At 47.6% G+C, this 19,191-nt stretch overlaps 1 protein-coding gene and 1 long non-coding RNA gene across 4 annotated transcripts in view; one reads left to right on the top strand and one right to left on the bottom strand.

The window, feature by feature from the left end:
- Positions 1–11: 11 nt before the first annotated feature.
- LOC137588172 (adenosine kinase-like) overlaps positions 12–19,191 on the top strand; it is an 88,789-nt gene continuing 69,609 nt past the window's right edge. The window contains exons 1-5 of one of the 3 annotated variants that reach the window (XM_068305064.1): positions 12–131; positions 228–383; positions 3,508–3,582; positions 3,673–3,726; positions 14,647–14,725. In XM_068305064.1, the coding sequence (XP_068161165.1) occupies positions 334–383; positions 3,508–3,582; positions 3,673–3,726; positions 14,647–14,725 (258 nt within the window). In that variant the 5' untranslated portion in view covers positions 12–131; positions 228–333. Of the gene's footprint in view, positions 384–2,614; positions 2,900–3,507; positions 3,583–3,672; positions 3,727–14,646; positions 14,726–19,191 lie in introns of those variants that run through there. The other 2 variants (XM_068305062.1, XM_068305065.1) reach the window with 2 other exon arrangements.
- Positions 4,766–7,564, bottom strand: LOC137588782 (uncharacterized). Its single transcript, XR_011034097.1, has 4 exons — positions 7,461–7,564; positions 6,115–6,329; positions 5,421–5,473; positions 4,766–5,332 (listed from the first exon to the last, which is right to left on the bottom strand). It is a non-coding gene; the product is annotated as an uncharacterized lncRNA (long non-coding RNA).

Raw genomic sequence — 19,191 nt, forward strand, 5'->3', positions numbered from 1 at the left:
TTTTACAATTGACCTTGAACGCATCACAACTTTATTCACATTGGGGCCCCCATGCAGTCAACCGGGGCCCTCATAGAGGACCATGTGCAACATTCTCTCCAGGGGAAGCAGGTGCAAGTGAACGCACCACGGTAACCCGTTATAATGCGTTATAATGCATTAAAGTGCATGACCGCTCCGGGGTCACGTAATTTCATTTCCCTCTTTCGTGATACCGATTCCCTCAGCATCGGCGTGGGGAAGGAAGCGGTAACCATTTGCTCCTCGTCCCCGGCTGACAGCTGTCCAGGCTCCGGATCGACGGCATAAGCAGAACCGACACCGACTCAGAAAATGACCGACAGAGAGCCGGACGCGTCGGCTCGGAGGACAGTCCTGTTGAGGTGAGAATTATCCCCGGCCGGGGACGTCTGAGCGAGATGTTTGGAGTAATTACTAGCTGTAGCTAGCTGCTAGCAGGCTAGCACCTCCCGGTCAGCCGTCAGGCGGCGCCCGCGTGGCGGTGAGAGCCAAACGGATCAAACCTGTGATCGTTACCGTCAAGTGTCCTGGTTTGAACCGCGGTTAGCATTTAGACCTGGATTGTTGCTAAATTACCATTCTTACTACAGCGAAGGCGGGACTCGTCCTCCTCGGTCTCTGATTGGCCGATACGTCTTGCGTTTATTGTGTGGGCGGACTACTTTTAACCATTATTGGTTAGGAGTGCGGAAGAAGTATCAATATTAACCAATCAATGGTAAAGAAGGCGGGTTTTGGCGTGGCCATAGTAGGATTATAAAATAAACACGTATGCCAGCCGTACTAGGGTGTGTTCAGATGAAATCTGTCGCTGTGCCTGAAAAGATGTGATAATGATTTAAAAAAGATGCAACGGTTTGTTCGGAGGCCGTTATTCGGTTTGTAGACGACCGGAAACGGATGTTTGACGCGATGAGAACGAGACAAACTTACACGCTAGCTAAGAAGTTAAAACATCGTGTTGTTATCACTTCTGCTATTTAACTTCACTTTAGTTAATTTAATTTAATGTATATGTTGCAAAACTGTAATGAGTCATTAATCGTAGGTACCGAGAAATACGATAAAAACATAACGATTAAATTTATATTTCAATCAAATGTACAGTATGACGTGTACTGGTTAAACTGTTGCTGGCAGCTGTCTGATTTAATGTTGACGTTCAGCGAGCGGAGCGGCGTTCACGTACATCAGGGAAAATCCTAATGCGTGGGTTCCGGTAATGAAGGCTGCTGCTTTCGAGGCTGCTGCTGTCGAGGAAGACTAACCTGATGAAGGGAATAAGATAAGATAAGATAAGATAAGATAAGATAAGATACACTTTATTGATCCCCTAGGGGAAATTACATTTGTCACTCAGGTGTACATTTGTTACATTTTTTGTGTTAGTTTTTCACACACTATGTATGTACAGGCCCCTGAAACAACCACAGCACACAAAGGGGCCTGTAATCATGCAGTTAGTATACAAACACACATCAAGCTGTACATCGGGAGCCTGAGTGACGGGCAGCAGCTTCCTGGAGTGCGCCCCAATAGAGCAGCTTGTAAGGGGGACGGCGCCTTGCTCAAGGGCGCCTCAGCAGTGGCTGGGAGGTGAGCTGACGCCTCCCACCGCGGGAATCGATCCACCGATGGCTGGGCGATCTGTCTTCAAGACCTCTGCTCTACCGCTGAGCCACTGCCGCCCCAAATATATACATAACATGAAGCATAGAGCTAGGCAGATTAAGTCTGTTACCTTTGGTAATGTGGGCCCTATTTTACAATCAGGGCTCCTTTTATCGGCCATAAATTTTAGTAACTCATCTATAGATGATCATAAAAATGAAATGCCAAGTTACATGAGAATGGATGTTGGAAAACTGAGCTGAGGATGCAAAGAGAAAACAATCAGAGAAAACCCTGTGATCCTTAGCAGAACAAAGAGAAGGGGGCTCACAATCTGTGACAGTTTAGAATTCAACTGTGCCCTTTTGAACAAACATCGCTGCTCCCACATGCAAATTGACCACATCAGTGACACTTCTGTGGCCCAAACACCCCCCCTGTTAACGTTCAGCTGAAGGGTGTGGGTGACACAAAGCAGGCCAGGAAATCTTTATCAATCCACTGCACAGTTGAGCTGATGAGAGACGCTGTGTTAACATGGCTGATCCAAATACCAGTGCTGAGGCGGGGGCCATTATGGTTGTGCAGTGAGCAGATGATGCGTTGTTTTTTATTGAGCAGCTTTGGTAGTTGTGTGGGTGATGCAGACATGGTTGGGAATCTCATAGTTGGTTTCAAATATCAGAAAAAAAAATTCTATATTGAGAGAATACATTTATTAGAGACCAACTATGAGATTTCCAACCATCAACCATCTCAAGTACACATTGAAAGGTTGTAGAAACACATTTATTAATCAAAATAAAATTTTCTGCCATCTCTGTAGTAATCATCTAAAATGATTACATACATATCTGTCATGTAATAAATAATAGTCTTTGCATTATCTGCAGTTAATCATAAAAAAGAAACGTTCAATTTTCATTTATGTTATCAATAAATTAATAGAACAATTGTTTCCTGCTTCTCTAAACGTGTATGGTTACGTTGTGTTATAGTCAGCTGTTTGCGTAACATGCAGGGACAACCTTTATTTCCTTTTGGCCTTGAATGCAGCACACGCAGCTTTGTAAATATAGGAAATGACGTATCCAATCAGATGCCTTTAAACGGCGTTAGGCCCGCCCACTTCCTCCGCCGGCCTGTCAGCGTGGGCCATCGTGCTGCTGCAGTTCCTGTGGACTGGGAGCACGTTATTTGACAGAGAAGGAAGGAACTGAGCTCCTGAACATCTACTGAGCTTTACCGACACGATGTCAGCCGCCAGGTAAGATCCAGAAGATCCATCCTCCGGTGTTTCCTCTGCGAATTCTGGCGGTTTATTTTATATTTAGTTCAATATTGTTAGATTATAGCTCCAGTCTTGTGAAACCAGTAGGTTTGAGTGAAGATTAAAGACCTCAGAGAAAAATCCAACCAACTTTAAAAACTTATTCAGCTGTGATTATGAGATGTTTCTCATTCTTGTGTTTTGTGTGTTTTTATTTAAGTTGCGTAACATGTTAGAGCTCTGTGTCAGGAGCAGACTTTGGCCACTCTGATATCTTGATATTGCAAACATTTTCGATATAAAGGTCAGCTGAGGGAATGCATGTGCTCCATCTGAGCGCGCTCCACTCACTCACCTCCATGTGGACACGAATCAACAGATTTAAACCTCCCGTCCCAGCTCAGGAGTTGAATGCATCCTTTAGTCCTGCTGCAGGTTTGCATGTGTGGAATGTTTCTGCAGCCACGTTCATCACAGAGAGGTCACGTGACCTCCAGAGATCCTCAGGCTCATTCCTCATCCACAACAGTGTGAACCAGATCTGACCCACAGCAGATTGATTGTCCACAGAGTCCCAACAACATGTTTTTTGTCTCCCCCCGCAGTGAAAACGCGCTCTTCGGGATGGGAAATCCTTTGCTGGACATTTCAGCCGTCGTGGACAAAGATTTCCTCGACAAGTAGGTCCAAACTGCTCGTGGGTTCTCGCTCTTTCCTTCATGTGCACGCGTCTCACTGCAGGTTTTTTTATTCTCTTTCCTCTCCTGAAGGTTCGGACTGAAATCCAACGACCAGATCCTCGCCGAGGACCACCACAAAACCCTGTGAGTGTGAACGTCACCACGTGTTTGCAGCCTGGCTTTAACACCACATGCATCCAAATACGGCGCACACTCGTGTCACTCACTTCCACTACTACCGGCTGACACTTAAGCCGCACTCAAAATAGCTCGGCCATAAATCACCACAGGAGTTTCAGTATTACTACAGCCTTCCTTGAAGACGCGAGCGGGTGTCAGTGAACGCAGCACGCTGCTCTTTTACATCACATGAAGGTAACGTTATTAATTAGAACGGATCTGAGTCTTAATTACCCGCCGATCCTCCCCTCTCTCCTCCGTTTGATGGAGTGCAGATGGCGTCCTTTTAGATAATTTGTCTGTGATGAGATAAAAAGATGAGGATGAGGAGGGGAGGTCTGAACAGGTTTCACATCAGAAGAAGAAGTAATTGTATTAGGGATACGTGCACGTTTAAAATGATTGTTTTAGATTCTAATATTTAAAGAAGACTCTAAATAATTAAAGGAGCAGTTCGTAAAAATAGTCAAACACACGTTGATTTAGTCGACCGGATGTTTCTGGAGCTTCTCGGATTGTTCTGATAAGTGATGAATGGATGGGGACGCGGGCCCTGCTGTGATGGAGCCTGACGCTCTGACTCCACCTGGTCCTCCTACCAGAGAGGCTCTTTATTCCAGGTCTTCCTTGAACCCGGGTCATGCGGCATAAACGCTGCTCGGCAGGAATTTATTGCTCCTCACTCCAGCGTTTCTTATCTGGATCTGGATGTTAGATAACTGGACTCTTATCGGCTGATGGCGGCGCCGTTAAGAACAGAACCGCCGTCAGAGAAGCTCTTCTCCGCTGCAAAGAGGGACTCATCGTTAAAACAGTTTGTCTGTGCCAGAAAGTTCCCAGATCAGTGTGAAAAGTAAGAAAATAAGCAATAAAACTAATTTATAAACATAAATTCTCATCCTAAAGAGCTCACAGATATTTAATTAGTTCTACCAGACTGGGAGCAAATAAATCTGTCGCTAATAACAACATACGGCGTTATATTTAGGAATAAATTGTGGGTGATAAAAAGTTCATCTGTAAGCAGGAGATGTTTTATTCTTCCAGATGAGTTTGATTCGCTCTAAACTAAATTAATTAAATGATGTTTAATAAGAATCAGACATAAAAGATTCACGATCCAACCCCACCAGAGCAGATGTTAGCCTGTTAGCCTAGCCTCTGAGCTAGCAGCGCTAGCAGATGAATGCATTGGCAGCAGGGAGCTCCTGCGGCTCCAGCTTGTCAGGTGACGAAGGTCATGTGACCGTAGGCGGCGGCTCAAAGCAGCAGCATCAGCAGGTTTTTATCTTTAGCCTCAGGGAGGCTGTTCCCATTGTGCGGCGCAGGAGGTCAAAGGTCAGCATGTGGTTCATTCTGAGCACAGCATCACACACCCCTAAAATACCCCCCTACTCTCAGTTTGAGTTTAAGATACTAGTGAAGTGTTGTGACATCATCACTCCATGTAGCATCCCTCCTCCTGTTGCCACGGCAGCGGGACAGAGATCATGGGATGCAGCAGCGGCGTCTGGATTCAATTATCCCGCCGCAGCAGAGCGTATTTAATCCGCTGTGGTCCACAAATTACCTGCAGAAGAAGAAACCAGCGTCCTGTTAGCGCGTTAGCTTGGTTTAGCGCTGCTTTATTATCAGCTGTAAATGTTTAAGTCCATTACCTTTAATTTTGTGACATCAGTAAAGCGTTAAGGGTCACTCTCATGTTGAGTCACTGTGGATAAAGTAATCTGAGTGGACTTTATTACATCACAATTAAAATGTATTAATATTACAAATGAGAAAATGTACTTATTATGAAATAATGGAATGTGCATTATTTAAAGTAAAGAAAACATTAGTATTAATCTCTCTTTACACTCAATTTATGCAATAAAAAAATATTATAAATGTATTATAATAATATAATAAACATTCATTTTGACAGTTTTTATCTCTTAAGCTAAAATGCTAAACCTGCTAATCATTATGATTCTAATTACTTTTGATGTTAAAGTCTGAAATTAGGAGCGATCAGCTGTTCATGAACAGAACCTGAGGGTCTGGGGACCTCCTGGGTCTCATGTGTCCCCCTTTTGGATCTTGTTGAACCGGATTCAGGTTCAGGTTTTACTTGGCAGATTTTTTATTTTTTGTTATTTTATTTTATTTTATTTTTGTGGTTTCTGAGCCGGGTTGTGTGTTTTCAGAGGAAACCACTAAACCAGCGCTGTTGTTGACTTCCTCTCTGCGTCACCACCACCATCATGTGACGCTGATGTCGCTACTGCCATCTTGTGGTCAGGTCTGGTACCTGCTGCTAGAACAGAATGTCTTCTTTGGTTTATTCCTTCATCCACACATGAATTTACTCACCACAGAAATACAACTTGCTGTTTATTTGAGCTCGAATTATCGCTTTGGGTTCCATTCGATCCCAAATGGCGACTTTAAGGAGAGTTAAAAAGAGGGATGTGCCTTTTCTGTCCAGCAGGGGGCAACAGTCACCTGCTGCTTGTACCCCGAGGAGCCTCCAAAGGGAGCAGCATGTCAACAGGATGAGAACACGCCTCCTCCTGCAGGAGAACCTTCTGTGGGCAAATAGACATTTTATTCCAGGATAACAAGGCATTACGGATCATCTGGAAACACGCCGGCGCCGCCAGCCGCCACCCAATCCCTCCTGGGCCGGTTAACCATATCATATTAGAGCTAATGATTATTAGTGTGTCAGATGAGGGACTCATTGTTACATGTAAATGGGGGGGGGGGGGCAAAAAGAAAGTGGCTGCTGAATGTTAGTCCTGTTCAAACATTTGCTTTATGGCTCCCTCTGTCTGATGATAATTAATTGTTTGCTTTCTCATCTCTGGATGATGGCGTGACTCTTTTCAGAGGTTGTTTGCTCACAGCAATTAAGTTCATCAGTGCTCATCCTCCCCCCGCCTCCCTCCTCCCTCCCCCCCCATCCCTTTTCTCCCTTTCTCTGTGCTAAATGCAGATTAGCAGCGTCACAATCGCATCCAGAATGAGAGTAAACTCCTCATTATGCCGTGTGACCCTCTGCTGCATGAATAATTCAGGGCTGCAGCGTTAGCGGCTGGCTGCTATTAGCATTCCGGATGGCGGGGGGGGACGGGGACGGGGGGGTCTCATATCACTGACGGGGCTGACTCAGGGGGATCAGCCCTGGATTGAGACACACATCACACACACATCATCACACGACACGGGAGATCAGTGGAGGTGCCTCTCACACACACACACACACACAAACACACACACACACACACACACACACACACACACACACACACACCCTGCTGTCTGTGTACATCTAACACACCCCTGCTGCTGCTATCTGCTAACTGGGAGGAAAACAACAAAGGCGTCTCTCGCTGAGTACATGCTAAACACTCTGCTGCTGTGTGTGTGTGTGTGTGTGTGTGTGTGTGTGTGTGTGTGTGTGTGTGTGTGTGTGTGTGTGTATGATTGATTCTGCTCTGTAAACACACTTGACTCCCTGGATTTTTATTTATTATTTTTATATTTTTAATACATAACGAAGCGAGTGCTAGAAGCCCCCGCGGAGCTATCCTGCTGGAGGAAGTGTGTGTGTGTGTGTGTGTGTGTGTGTGTGTGTGTGTGTGTGTGTGTGTGTGTGTGTGTGTGTGTGTGTGTGTGTGTGTGTGTGTTTCCATGCAGGGGCTGCATGTGCTTACCATGGTGCCACTTCACTGGATGCACTCGAGCTTGACGGAGTGTGTAGACACATGACACCCCCCCACCGCCCCCCCACCCCCCAGCTCCCTTGTCTATTGCTGGAGCACTGTGCTGTACTACAGTACTTAAACCCGCCTTCGCCAACCTGCTGGTGAGGGGGGGGGGTCACGACATCTGGCTCCCTCCCCTCTGCAAGACAAGGGCAAAGGTCGCGGGTCTACATCCGCTGATGGAGACGTCGAAAACACGCTTCTCCACGTTTATCGAGGGGGGGGGGGTGTCTATCGGTTCGGAGCCGGACCCGACTGTGAGGAACGTATATTTTTTTGACGCCCCCCCCCCCACTCTGAACCAGAGATGCTTCCACATGAGCGACACGACTTCCTGTTCCGTCGCCGTGGAGGCGGGTTCGAAGGGAACACGCGGCGTCGAGAGAGGAGGCTGATGCAATCGTAATTAAGGCCCCCCCCTTGTCTTTCTCCTCCTCTCCCCCCCCATCAGTGACGTCGGCTGCCAGCAGGTGGAGCCACAAGGAAAGTAAAAGGGAGTGGAATTCACGTCCCTGCCCCCCCCCTTTAAAGAGTGTTTTATAATTAAAATGTGGGCGTGTCCGGCGGTTCATCCGGCGCGGGGCTATTTTTAGTCGTCTTTGATCCCCGGCAGCGTCCGATGGCGGCGCGCTCGGCTAGTTAGCATGTTATCTGCACCTAGCCTCTATGTGGGGGGGTGGGGGGGTGGAGCCACAATCCCAGCATGTTCAAAGTTCACACTGGGCCATATGGCACCCTCAGCGGGGGGGGGGGGGGGTGGGCGGTCCTGGAATTATTCCCCCTGACTCTCCCAGAATCCCCGGTACCAACCTCGGCACGTCTCAAAGGCTTTGTGCCCCCCCCCCCGTCTTCCTGCTCTTCCCCCCGCTTCCTGCCCCCTTGTCATGTCCTCACGCTGCCCCCCCCCGCCCCCTCCCAACAAACCGGAAACCTGCCACACTTGACAGGAAATCATGTGAATCCATCGCCTGTAGCCGGAGTTCGCCCTCGCCGCCTCATCCAATCAGCTGACGCCAAACAAACGGGCCGCCGCCGCCGGATTGGCCGATTTGTTCCAGGACGCACGTTTGTTGTTTGTGCGTTTAAACGCCGTCACTCACCCGTGTCGAGCGTGTAAGTGTGCAGCCGTTCATCCTACTAGATGACTTCCTGTCTGAACGGCGAGGGGGAATCGGTCTGAGGTACCCGTTACCACGACGACGCCATCATCATCACCCCCCCCCCTTTGCCTCTCGCCACGCCGTGTCAGCAGACGTCAGAAGAGGCGACGCTATTTCCACGCGCCTCCATCCTTCGCCGTCCCGTTCATCCCACGTTTCCTCGCCGGTGGAGCCTCTACGGGCGTCGGAATGAAAAGCACATCTATTTCTGGGGGGGGCAGGGGGGGGCGCTGGGAGATAATTATTGATTTGAAATGAGAACAGATAAGACTCAACCTTGAGCCGCCTGGCGATAGCGCCGGGAACGGAATAATTAATGGGGGCCGTCTGGTGTCGGGACGGCGTATTGATTTTAAACAGATAAACTGTGTAACCCTTTGTGAAGGCTTTGACTAACAATTTAATTGGGGGGGGGGACACACAACAATATTCCTCACCCCTTTCATCACGTCTCGGAGCTGTTTTTCCTGCTTGACCTATGGAAACAATTACGGAGCATCGTTCCTCGTACCGCCTCCAGTCTGGTGCGGGACGCTCGCTCTGATTGGACGGTCCGATCGATGGAGGGACCCCCCCCCCTCCAGACGCCCGTGTTGAAACTGGGATTAGCGAAGCCTTTTAGACGGCAAAGATGGATCCTCCTGTTTAAATGAACCTGCCTTCTGCAGCCGAGGCAGAGATAATTTACCGTTCCTGTTCGGCCCTCCTCTACCTTCATAATCCCCCCCCCCCCTAGGAGGGCAGTGACGGAGCCCCCGGTCCCCATGATTAGCGATAGATGCTGTTTGATCATGTTTCCCTGCCTGTCCTTGTGATTTGTAAGCTGTTTAAATGTGAACGAGGCAATTAAAGGAGGAGAGCGGTGATCATTAGCGATGAATTACCCCGGTGTGCACTCAGATACCCCGGAGGACTTTCACACGGACCGCTCCTGAGGATCCAGATCCAATCTAGCCATTGATTAACAGAGACTTGTTCTTCCTGTGGAATCACTCGACGGGGATTTTAGGGCTCTCATCCGGTCTTATGGAGATGGGCTAACATCAAACACTGAATGAAGAGGGATTGGCTCGACGGGCTCGCCCTGCCCCCCCCATGTAAGAGACTTAGAAGAGCAAATCTTGAATTATTGCCTCATGTAAATAATCTACTTGGCTCGGGTTCTTTTTGGGGGTGGGGCGGGGAGAGGAACTCATGAGTCACGCAGGGCAGAGAACACTCATGGTACTTTGGAAGCTCTCACATTTCCTTGATGGGAAGCAACAGTGTGTGTGTGTGTGTGTGTGTGTGTGTGTGTGTGTGTGTGTGTGGGGCTCTGTCCTCAGGAATGTAAACAACCGTGTTCCTGACTCGTGAGATCCGCCGTCAGTTGGGACGCGTCGCACTACGAATATTGATCGCTCAAAGACGAGTTCCTTTGATTCTCATCGGCTCCATTCCTTCGTGATGCGTTCGCCTCTACGCCGATGATGAGTTTCTTTATCCACCAAACGCTTCATTCTCCTAAACAACTAGAAGAGTTTCAGCTAGAATGAAAGGAAAGGTGTACAAAACTGTGGTGAGACCAGCGATGTTGTTTGGTCTAGAGACAGTGTCACTGAGGAAAAGACAGGAGACAGAGCTGGAGGTAGCAGAGATGAAGATGCTGAGGTTCTCTCTGGGAGTGACCAGGATGGATAGGATCAGGAATGAGTACATCAGAGGGACAGCACATGTTAGAGGTTCTGGAGATAAAGTCAGAGAGGCCAGACTGAGATGGTTTGGACATGTCCAGAGGAGAGATAGTGAATATATTGGTAGAAGGATGCTGAGTTCTGAACTGCCAGGCAGGAGGCCTAGAGGAAGACCAAAGAGGAGGTTTATGGATGTAGTGAAAGAGGACATGAAGGTAGTTGGTGTGAGAGAAGAGGATGAGAAGACAGGGTTAGATGGAGGCAGCTGATTGGCTGTGGAGACCCTGAAGGGAAAAGCTGAAAGAGAACAAGAAAATGAAGTCTAGCTTAAAGACATACAGAAACCCAAACAGGAGCTTCGGGTCCAGCTGAGGTCACAGGTTCTCGTCCACGTTGTCCAGCTGAACCCACACCGGACCGGCTAAATTCAGTTTGCAACTCAAATCAGTTTTGGAAGTCGATGCTTTTGATGACCACTTTAACAAAGTCCGTCTTTCCGTGGTTTTACCCTCTTTTCTCAAGTTATTTTCACACGTTCTTCAGTCCTGGGTTCTTTCATATTTCATATTTTCATGGGACAGAATTCCAGCGGACCTGACTGTTGTAGAGAATTATCTGCATCATCACTTGTCGGGTGGCGTCCTATTTCCTAAATGAAGGTTTTTCAACCACAACACCATCAACATCGAAAGGGTGGGGCTTAGAAGAAGGCATTTGATTGGGCCTTGGAGGTGATGTTCTGTGGGTTTAAACGGGTTTCTTCTGCAGGAACCTTGCAGACTGAACCTTCACCTCGCCGTCCCAGCGGCCCGAGGCTGAGCAGATAATTACTGCGCCTCCATCGCTGGTGACCCGTTCCTTAAATAGTCATATTTAACCTGATCCAGGACCAGTCTATTGTAGGTTACATAACACAGTCCTCACACCAGCGGAACGCTTCCTCTGAACACCACCAGCGGCTTCTGAAAGCAAAGGTTAGCGGCTGAGGACATTTTGTTCAAAACAATTTCTTCTCGCGCCCCCCCCCTCTCCCTCCCATCGGCGGCGGCGGAGCCTCGCCTCCAGGAGATGGAGATGGAGAGGGGATTTTCTCTTCCTAAACGGCCAGTGGGGGCTGTTTACGGTGTCGCTTCTATGGGATCACATGATGTCGGAGGGCGTAAAGGTCTCCAGGCAGCTGCTCCTTTTCGGATGGGATTTTCGAGGCGTTCGAGAAGCGGGGGGTGGGGGTGGAGGGGGGACGGAGGCAAAAAAAAAAAAAAAGAGAGAGAAGCGGCTGAAATCCTCAGAAGCTGTGTGTCTATTTGAAATGGGTTCTGGAGTCCCTCGGCTGCCTTCATGTTATAAACACCCACAGTGCTCAAATTCTTCCTTTGTCCAGGAGTCATAACAGGTGTCTCAGGAAGGGCTGCTTTTTTTTTTTTTTTTACCCCGGTTAGCATATTTTCCACTTGCATGGAAAGTTTTTTCTTTATTGGGAACATTCTGCCCCCGGTAGAACCCCTCGCCTTCAGACATGATATGCAGACTTTCTTTGAAGCCAGTAAAGGTTACTTTCACACTCACTCAAAACTCATCCACGCCAACTTAAACAGAGTTGTGCTGCAGTATTGAACACCTATGGCTGACATATGATGCTTTTTTGCATACATATTACCCCCACGTCTGCAGCGGGCACACGCAACAGACATGACATACTTCCAGGTTCAACAAGTTCGCTGTGCAGAACAAGCGACCTTTGACCTCCTCTGGGAATGTTTTTGGAATCCTCAGAAAAAGGCATTGGCTGTGGCTGCAAAGCGTTGACGTAACCAGCGCCCTCGGAGGCAGTTAATTTAAAGGAGCAGTTAAACCAGATATGAACGTGTGGTCGCTCCGAAACAGCTCAAGAAGACGCAAGACGAGGACGTTTTTATTTTACGATAGTTCCAACGTAGCGTTAGCACGCAACCAGTTTGTGCAAGGTGCTCAAGATTGAATGCATGTCCATGCAGTCCTAGAAAAAAACTTGCATTGTATGCGTAAATCAGCGTTTAGCATGAAGATGCATCAACATGTCATGCAACATGCGGATTTCATGCATTCATTATTCTTTCTAGTCCATATTTGTCTAAAAATGTAAAGATTATCAGGGATACGAACAAACACGTGCTGAATATCTGACTATCGTCCTGCAGTTCCACTTTCTGCCACTAACCCCTCCGAGCAGCACCGTTGCGTTCACGCAGCTCCGACACTTGTCTCCTCTTCTTTTTGTCGTTTTTGGAATAAAGACGTTCAGGCAAGTGAAATGACGTAAACTTGACTTTTCTTTTTCCACCAGTTTTCTTTTTTCTTTTTGAAAACCGACGTATAATGAAGAATGACTGAACTCCAATCGTGCTGTTCCGGTTTTTTATTTATTATATGTTGTTTTAATGTTCTGTTATTGTTTCTGGTCGGTCTTAGGGAATAGTACTTCAGTATTTAGAGTAGTAATGACATTTAAATGACCTCAAATGGTGATTATTTGAGATTTAAGAAACAAATTACGAAGAATTCAACTTACAAACAACCTCTGGGAACCAGTTGTGTTCATAAGTTGAGGACTGCATGTATAAATAATGTTAGCTCACCTTACTGTTAACTATCACACTAACGCACATATGTTTACTTTCCGTGGCCATGGAAACTGGACGAATCGGGCGAAGTGTTCCTAGAACCTGGAATCCTGGCGCTCCCACCTTGAACTGTTTACCGTGGGTTCCTCTGCCTGATATAAATACATTTCCAAATGGACAGTCTTCAATTTACAGTGGAGTAAAAGCAGCCAAGGACCTCCTAATGGGCCGTATCATGTTGACTGCTGTTAGGTCAATTTCCTTAGCAGGGTGGACACATTTGTACAGCCGCCCCCCGCCACCCCCCCCTCCCCACGGGAGGCTGTTTGTATGAACGATGAGGAGAATACACATTATTCATGTTCTGGGCTCCCCAGATAAAGACTCTATCTCGCAGCATAACTTAAGCGTTGAAGCTATTGATGTTGGAAATGATGGGAAAACAGAAGAGCGATAGAGCCGTCAGGATTCCACGGCGGACCCGGGGGTGTCCCGGCGGTTTGTGTTTGAAACCCAGCGATTGTTTACTCCTCATTCCCCAATGACATGTCTGTTTTCTTGACTCATTGTGTTTAGTTTGTTCCAGTCTTTCTAAACTTTGCTGTATGGTTCCTACATCAAACATTTAATCAGATGTGGTCTCTCCCTAAACAAGTTATCTGGCTATGAGGTTTTTCTACACAAGGAAATTGTATAACTCGCTGCGAAAACCTCACCTATAAAGAACAAAATAGCTGTCTATCGCTGCCAAACGATGAATAGTTTCTCTTTCATGCATCCCTTTGAGGAAAGACGAACTTTTTCTGCTCATCTTGCTTTAATACTTGAGGATAACTGCAACCATGTGTTGCTCTTTTTGCTTTTATCAAGCTGACTTTCAGGCCCTAGAAGGCTCTCTGTGGTCAAGTATCTCGTTTAACTGGAACCAGCATTGTCTCACGGCCTCATTCTCTTTTTAAGCGCTTTCATATAAACAGCTTTCACCTGGAACGCTGCAGCAGAAGGACGGCAAGACACGAGAGGCTGCGCAGTGGACGCACCGCAACAAAAAGGGGGTTTTGTCTCCAACAAATTCTACTCAATTATTAGTTAATGCTCCTTTATTCAGGCTCGTCAGCTGCTTTGCGTAGCATTTATCCTCTGGAAAAGGTTCAGAAGACTTTACTGGAAAAGGGGGTAATGAGGACATTGACTCCAAGACCAAAACAATAAGCTGAAAGACACTAAAACGGCCCGTAGACCTGAGTGTATTTACATGGAATTAAATATTTAGCATAGCATGATTCTCATTTGAGGCCATTAAATGAGTGTAATTTAATTTAAATAAGTGTTAGCTTAAGGCTAAGGTAAGTATGCTAACGTATTAGCTCACTGAAGTCTGGCGGTTTATTATGTTAACACCATATTAGGCACATTACATAAATAATATAAGATAATAATAATATATTTTTGATTTTTTTTTTAAAATAATATATTAGACTGGCTTAGATAGATAGATGTATACTTTATTAATCACGGAGGAAATTGCACTTAAAATTTTTTTTTTTTTTAAAGTTTAGGTTACTTTTCCTTGTTAGCATGTTGTGATGCTGACATCGTTGTACGCTCCTTGATGGTGCTGTCGTCATGACGACCTGCGTGATCACATCCCGCCTGTATCTTCCAGCTAATCTCCATCGCTTGTCTTTTTTTTTTTTTTTAGGTTTGAAGAAATCGCCAAGAAGAACGACGTGGAGTACCACGCCGGCGGCGCCACCCAGAACTCGGTGAAAGTGGCTCAGGTTAGTGTTTAAATATACGCCGCCGGGCCGGATGCGTTTGGAGTCGACGGCGTCGCACGTAGCCGTGGTAACGTGGCGACACTTTCAGGTTTCAGGTGATGCGGATTCATCAGACCTGAAACAAAGAGCCAGGCGGGGTGGATTCATGGCGTTTGCAGCGTTATCTAGTTGGCCTAATTTCCTGAGACGTATCAAACATCAATTAGAGAGAATTACAAGTAGATGCAATTAACGTGTCACAACAAATTACACCAGACAAACGCTGATCTCCCTTTGGCGGCTAAAAAAAAAATAAAAAAATTGATTGTCCAATCCTCAAATGTCAATCTGAACTTGAAGATTATTCGCCGGATTGTTGTTGTTTTTTTAAGTGTCTGCTGTAGATTTGACGTGTGGTGATTAGCTGCTGATAAGACTTTGGTCTGTGCACAATAAACACACACACACACAAAAAAAAAAGACACGTCGAGCTGAAAAATAATTCTCTTCCGAGGAGAAATGAGAGCAGGAGCTAATTGAGAGGCTGATGTTTGTGAAAGCGTCGAGTCTTTCTTCTGTGTGTGTGTGTGTGTGTGTGTGTGTGTGTGTGTGTATTTATCAGAAGATGGATGCAGTGAGAGGAAGAAGAAAGCTGCCAGGCCCCGAGGCTAGCAGCATCTCCATGCTTTGGAGTTGTGCACCTCCATACAAACACTCTTTAATTATCAAGATCAAAAGCTCCAACATAAACCGCAGTCACTCACAGACATTAAACACCAACTTTATTTCATTCTTCTGCAGAAAAAAAACAGCTATTTTTTAAATCTTGTTTGCTTCAGGCAGGTGGATTTTAGAAACTGGTGGGCTCAGTTTTCACGTAGCTCGGTTTTTTTCAGCGCGGATTATGTCCGCCTTTCTGCGTCAGGCTCATCGTAAACACTTTGAATAACTTTATTGCCACAATCGTGATCTTATCAGACCTTAAGTAAACTCCGGCGCGCTTCGGAATCGTCGCCTCGGCGACTGCTTGATGCCAAAATACATTTGTGTTGGTTTAAAATGTGACCATAAAGTTATTTAGCGTCAAACTTGATGAAGTGGCGCCTGTTGCTTTCAAACCTTCAGCTTGTCCAGATGTGGACAAGGACTTCTTCATGTCTTATTTGACGATGGCGTGGATCGCCCCGCCCTTCCAGAAATCAGAAGGAGGTGATTTTCATTATTCGCCGCAGTCACGGCTAGAAACGCTCCATCGATGGAATCATTCTGTCTGGTAATGGCGCGGCAGACCCGGGGAAAATGTTATTCTACTGTTTATTTGGATATTTACCCCCCCTTTCTGAGGGAAGATGTCGAGTCGATTGTGAAATGTTGGAGATAACAAGAGTGTTTTGGTCCCACACCCACACGTCTGAGACGCTTTCTGTCAATATATACCTCCAAGCTCTGACTTCTCCACATTTCACTTTCAGGTGATGCTGTTCTTTTATGAAATATGTATAATGCATAACCGGCGCCCAGATTATCACATTGTAGCTCCATGCAGTATGTGGAACTTCAAACCGGGTTGTATTGTGGAAGCTGAACCTTCAAACGCCGATGATACGCGCGGCGGCAGCGGCGGCGAATCCACATCAAAGCGCGCCGGGAACTTAAATGAGATGCTGGATCCGGGGCGGGTTTGCTCAGGAGCGCCATCGACGAGGCGAGGCGTTCGCAGGAAATGCTGGGAAAAACCCGGGGAGCAGGAAAGATCAATGCCTCCGCCAGGAGAACTCCAAACCCTCACCGCTTCATCTGGGGGGGTAATAGGTTAAATACTGCCGCTTGGTCCCGGTTAAGATTTCCGCACCATCAAGGAGAACCTAAACCTGGGCTTTAAGGAGATGCACAATCAATGCTAATTGGATTTAGTCAAATGAGAATTGACCAAGCCGGAGCTTAAACGGATAAGTGTTGCTTCCCTCTAACTGCCGTCTCTCCTCCACGCCGGTCCAATCAGCGCCGCTACGTTTGCCGGTCACGGCTTGTTTGAGGGCTTTCTTTACGGCCGGCCTGCGTTCGGACGTCAACGGAGGAAAAGTAGATCCTTCTTTTGCACGGCGAATACGTCAAAGTAACACGGAGATGGCGCCTGTGGCGTCTGACCAATCACAGAGCGGCTCGGTGCTTCGATCGGCGCCGACAGACAGAACCGACTGGAGGCGGACCAACGCCTGAATGATAATATCGTTTTCCGGAGAATCGATCGCTGCGTTGATCGGTTTTGATGTCTTGTCTTCAACTTAACCGGCGCATGTTGTGTCCTGAGCCAGAGATGGGTTACCTTGGTAACCACCGCTGCTGATGCTGATGCTGCGTCCCTGGGATGCAAACTTGGAGATTTGGAGATAAACCGTCGGCGGTGGAAGCGTCAGACACCGGGTTTGGCACCGCCGTGGCGTTCATCACAGGTGACAGAACCTGGGGGGGCCGTGTCAAGGAGCTCCATTGATTCATTTCAAAGGAACATCAAAGTGTTCCGACGGCTCCTGGGGGCCCCCGGAGGTTGAATCCTGAGAAAAGGGGAGTTCCCGCCCATGCCCCTGCGCTCCTCGTGTAAACCGTGCGTTCTCATTACGATCCTCACAAACCAGCGGCTTTGACATATTTTGCACGATTCGTTCACCAAAGGGACAAACTGTTGTGCTTAAGTGCCGAACGCGTCGCCAGTGATGAAGCGTGTTCCCGGTCTGTGTTTGGACGCGGTGGCGTGTTCGGGGCCCGTGTCATCAATTCACTGTGAAGTCTTAATGACTGTTTAGAAAGTGGAGGGCTGTTTGAACGGCTGCCGTCTCCGTTCTGGTTCTGACGCCTGTTTAACATTTCCTCAGACTCGGTCAGTCGTGGAGAGGGGGCCGATGGCGGGGGGGGGTGGGGGGGCCCGGGCTTTGGATGTTCTGGTTCTGGGCTCCTAATTGAAAAGGCATGTGAGCCACACTGTCCAAAGTCGTATTTAAGAAAACGCCAAAAAAGAAGACCTCGCCTCCACAGAGGTCCTCACCAGCTCGGGGTCCTGGAAGCGGGTTGGATGTCTCACTGAAGGCTCTGACTTATTTCTCGGGTTGAGAATATTCCATGACCTCATGTTTGGCTTTTGCAGCTCGTTTTGTTAAATAAATAAAGAACAGCAACTGGTCTGAAGCTCCAGCGGTCCGCGTCTGGTTCCACTTAGCCAAACCGGGACAGTGGAGGCGAAAGACTGGAGCTTTTGTGTTCGCGTCGCGCCACTTTTCAGGAGGATGTGTCTCGATTTCCTTTTTTTTTTTTTTTTTTTTTTTTACGATTTTTACTTTCGGTTCTGACGCGTTTTTGATTAGCGTCGGAGACGTTTGTAGCTGAATGTTTTTTAATTGCATGGGGTTTCGTGTTAGCGAGCGACGCTAACGACCGATTTAGGACCCGAACTCTCTGAGAAATCAACCCCTCCCAAATTAAAGAAAAAAAAGGCTCTTTTTTGTTTTAAGACAGGTTAATTGTGGAACCGCCGTTAGCACCCACTCTTAGCTGTTTTACTGCAGCGGGGCCCCCCCCCACCCCCACCCCCATTACCAGGCACTGTAAGGGTCACACTCTGTTAAGCATCTTGTGAGAGACGCATGGAACCAAATGGATTTTTCTTCTACTTGTTCTAGACATTCCAGGTGTGCGAGCGTGCACTCGACGGGGGTGGGGGGTCGGGGGGGGGGGTATTGTTTTCCCCAGCGTGAGCGGAGGAAGCGGCGAACGCCTCATTCGCTTTGATGAGCGATGTGTTCATGCGTGGGCTCCAATGTCACCCGCCATGAGGCAGCTGTGAAGTCGCGGCTCACGTCTGCGGTGCCATTTACTCAATGATGAAGTGGTGGTGGTGGTGGTGGGGGGGGGACACGTGTTCCACAACACGCTAACGCCGGCGTGCAATCGGAATCCAAAGGCCGCAATTGTCATATATCTTTTAATTTCCACGACTTTTCGACAGGATTCGCAGGTGATGTTGATGCGGTCGCCGTGGGAGACGATTTGCAGCCCAACTTGTGACTTCATTTGAGCTGCTGAAGAAGGGAGGTGTCGAGCGGAACGCAGCTCATCAGTATGCACGGGGAGGAGTGTTGATTAACGTGGAGGCCTCAGGAGACACACACTTCCGTGTGCGTCGCGTGGCCTCCGAGGCGCCGCTGAATACCAGATCTTGCGTAACGTGTCCTTGTTGGAGTCCTCAGCTCCAGGCTGAAGAAGAAAGGCTGCACCATCGGCTCGCTCTTTGCCGGTTTTTTATTTTTTGTACAGTTGCCCAGGCTCCAGGCGAGCTCTGACTGAAATCTGAAAGGACTTGTGAAGCAGACAGTCGTCTACATATCTGGCAGCGTTTTCACGTCAAACTACAGGACGGTATTCTGCACAGGACGCTTTTCGTTTCTGGTCCCTCTGCAGCTCAAAAAGCCGTCGTGACTCCCAGACGCCTGAAC

Source organism: Antennarius striatus, chromosome 21, assembly GCF_040054535.1.
Source record: "Antennarius striatus isolate MH-2024 chromosome 21, ASM4005453v1, whole genome shotgun sequence".
NCBI lineage: Eukaryota > Metazoa > Chordata > Actinopteri > Lophiiformes > Antennariidae > Antennarius > Antennarius striatus.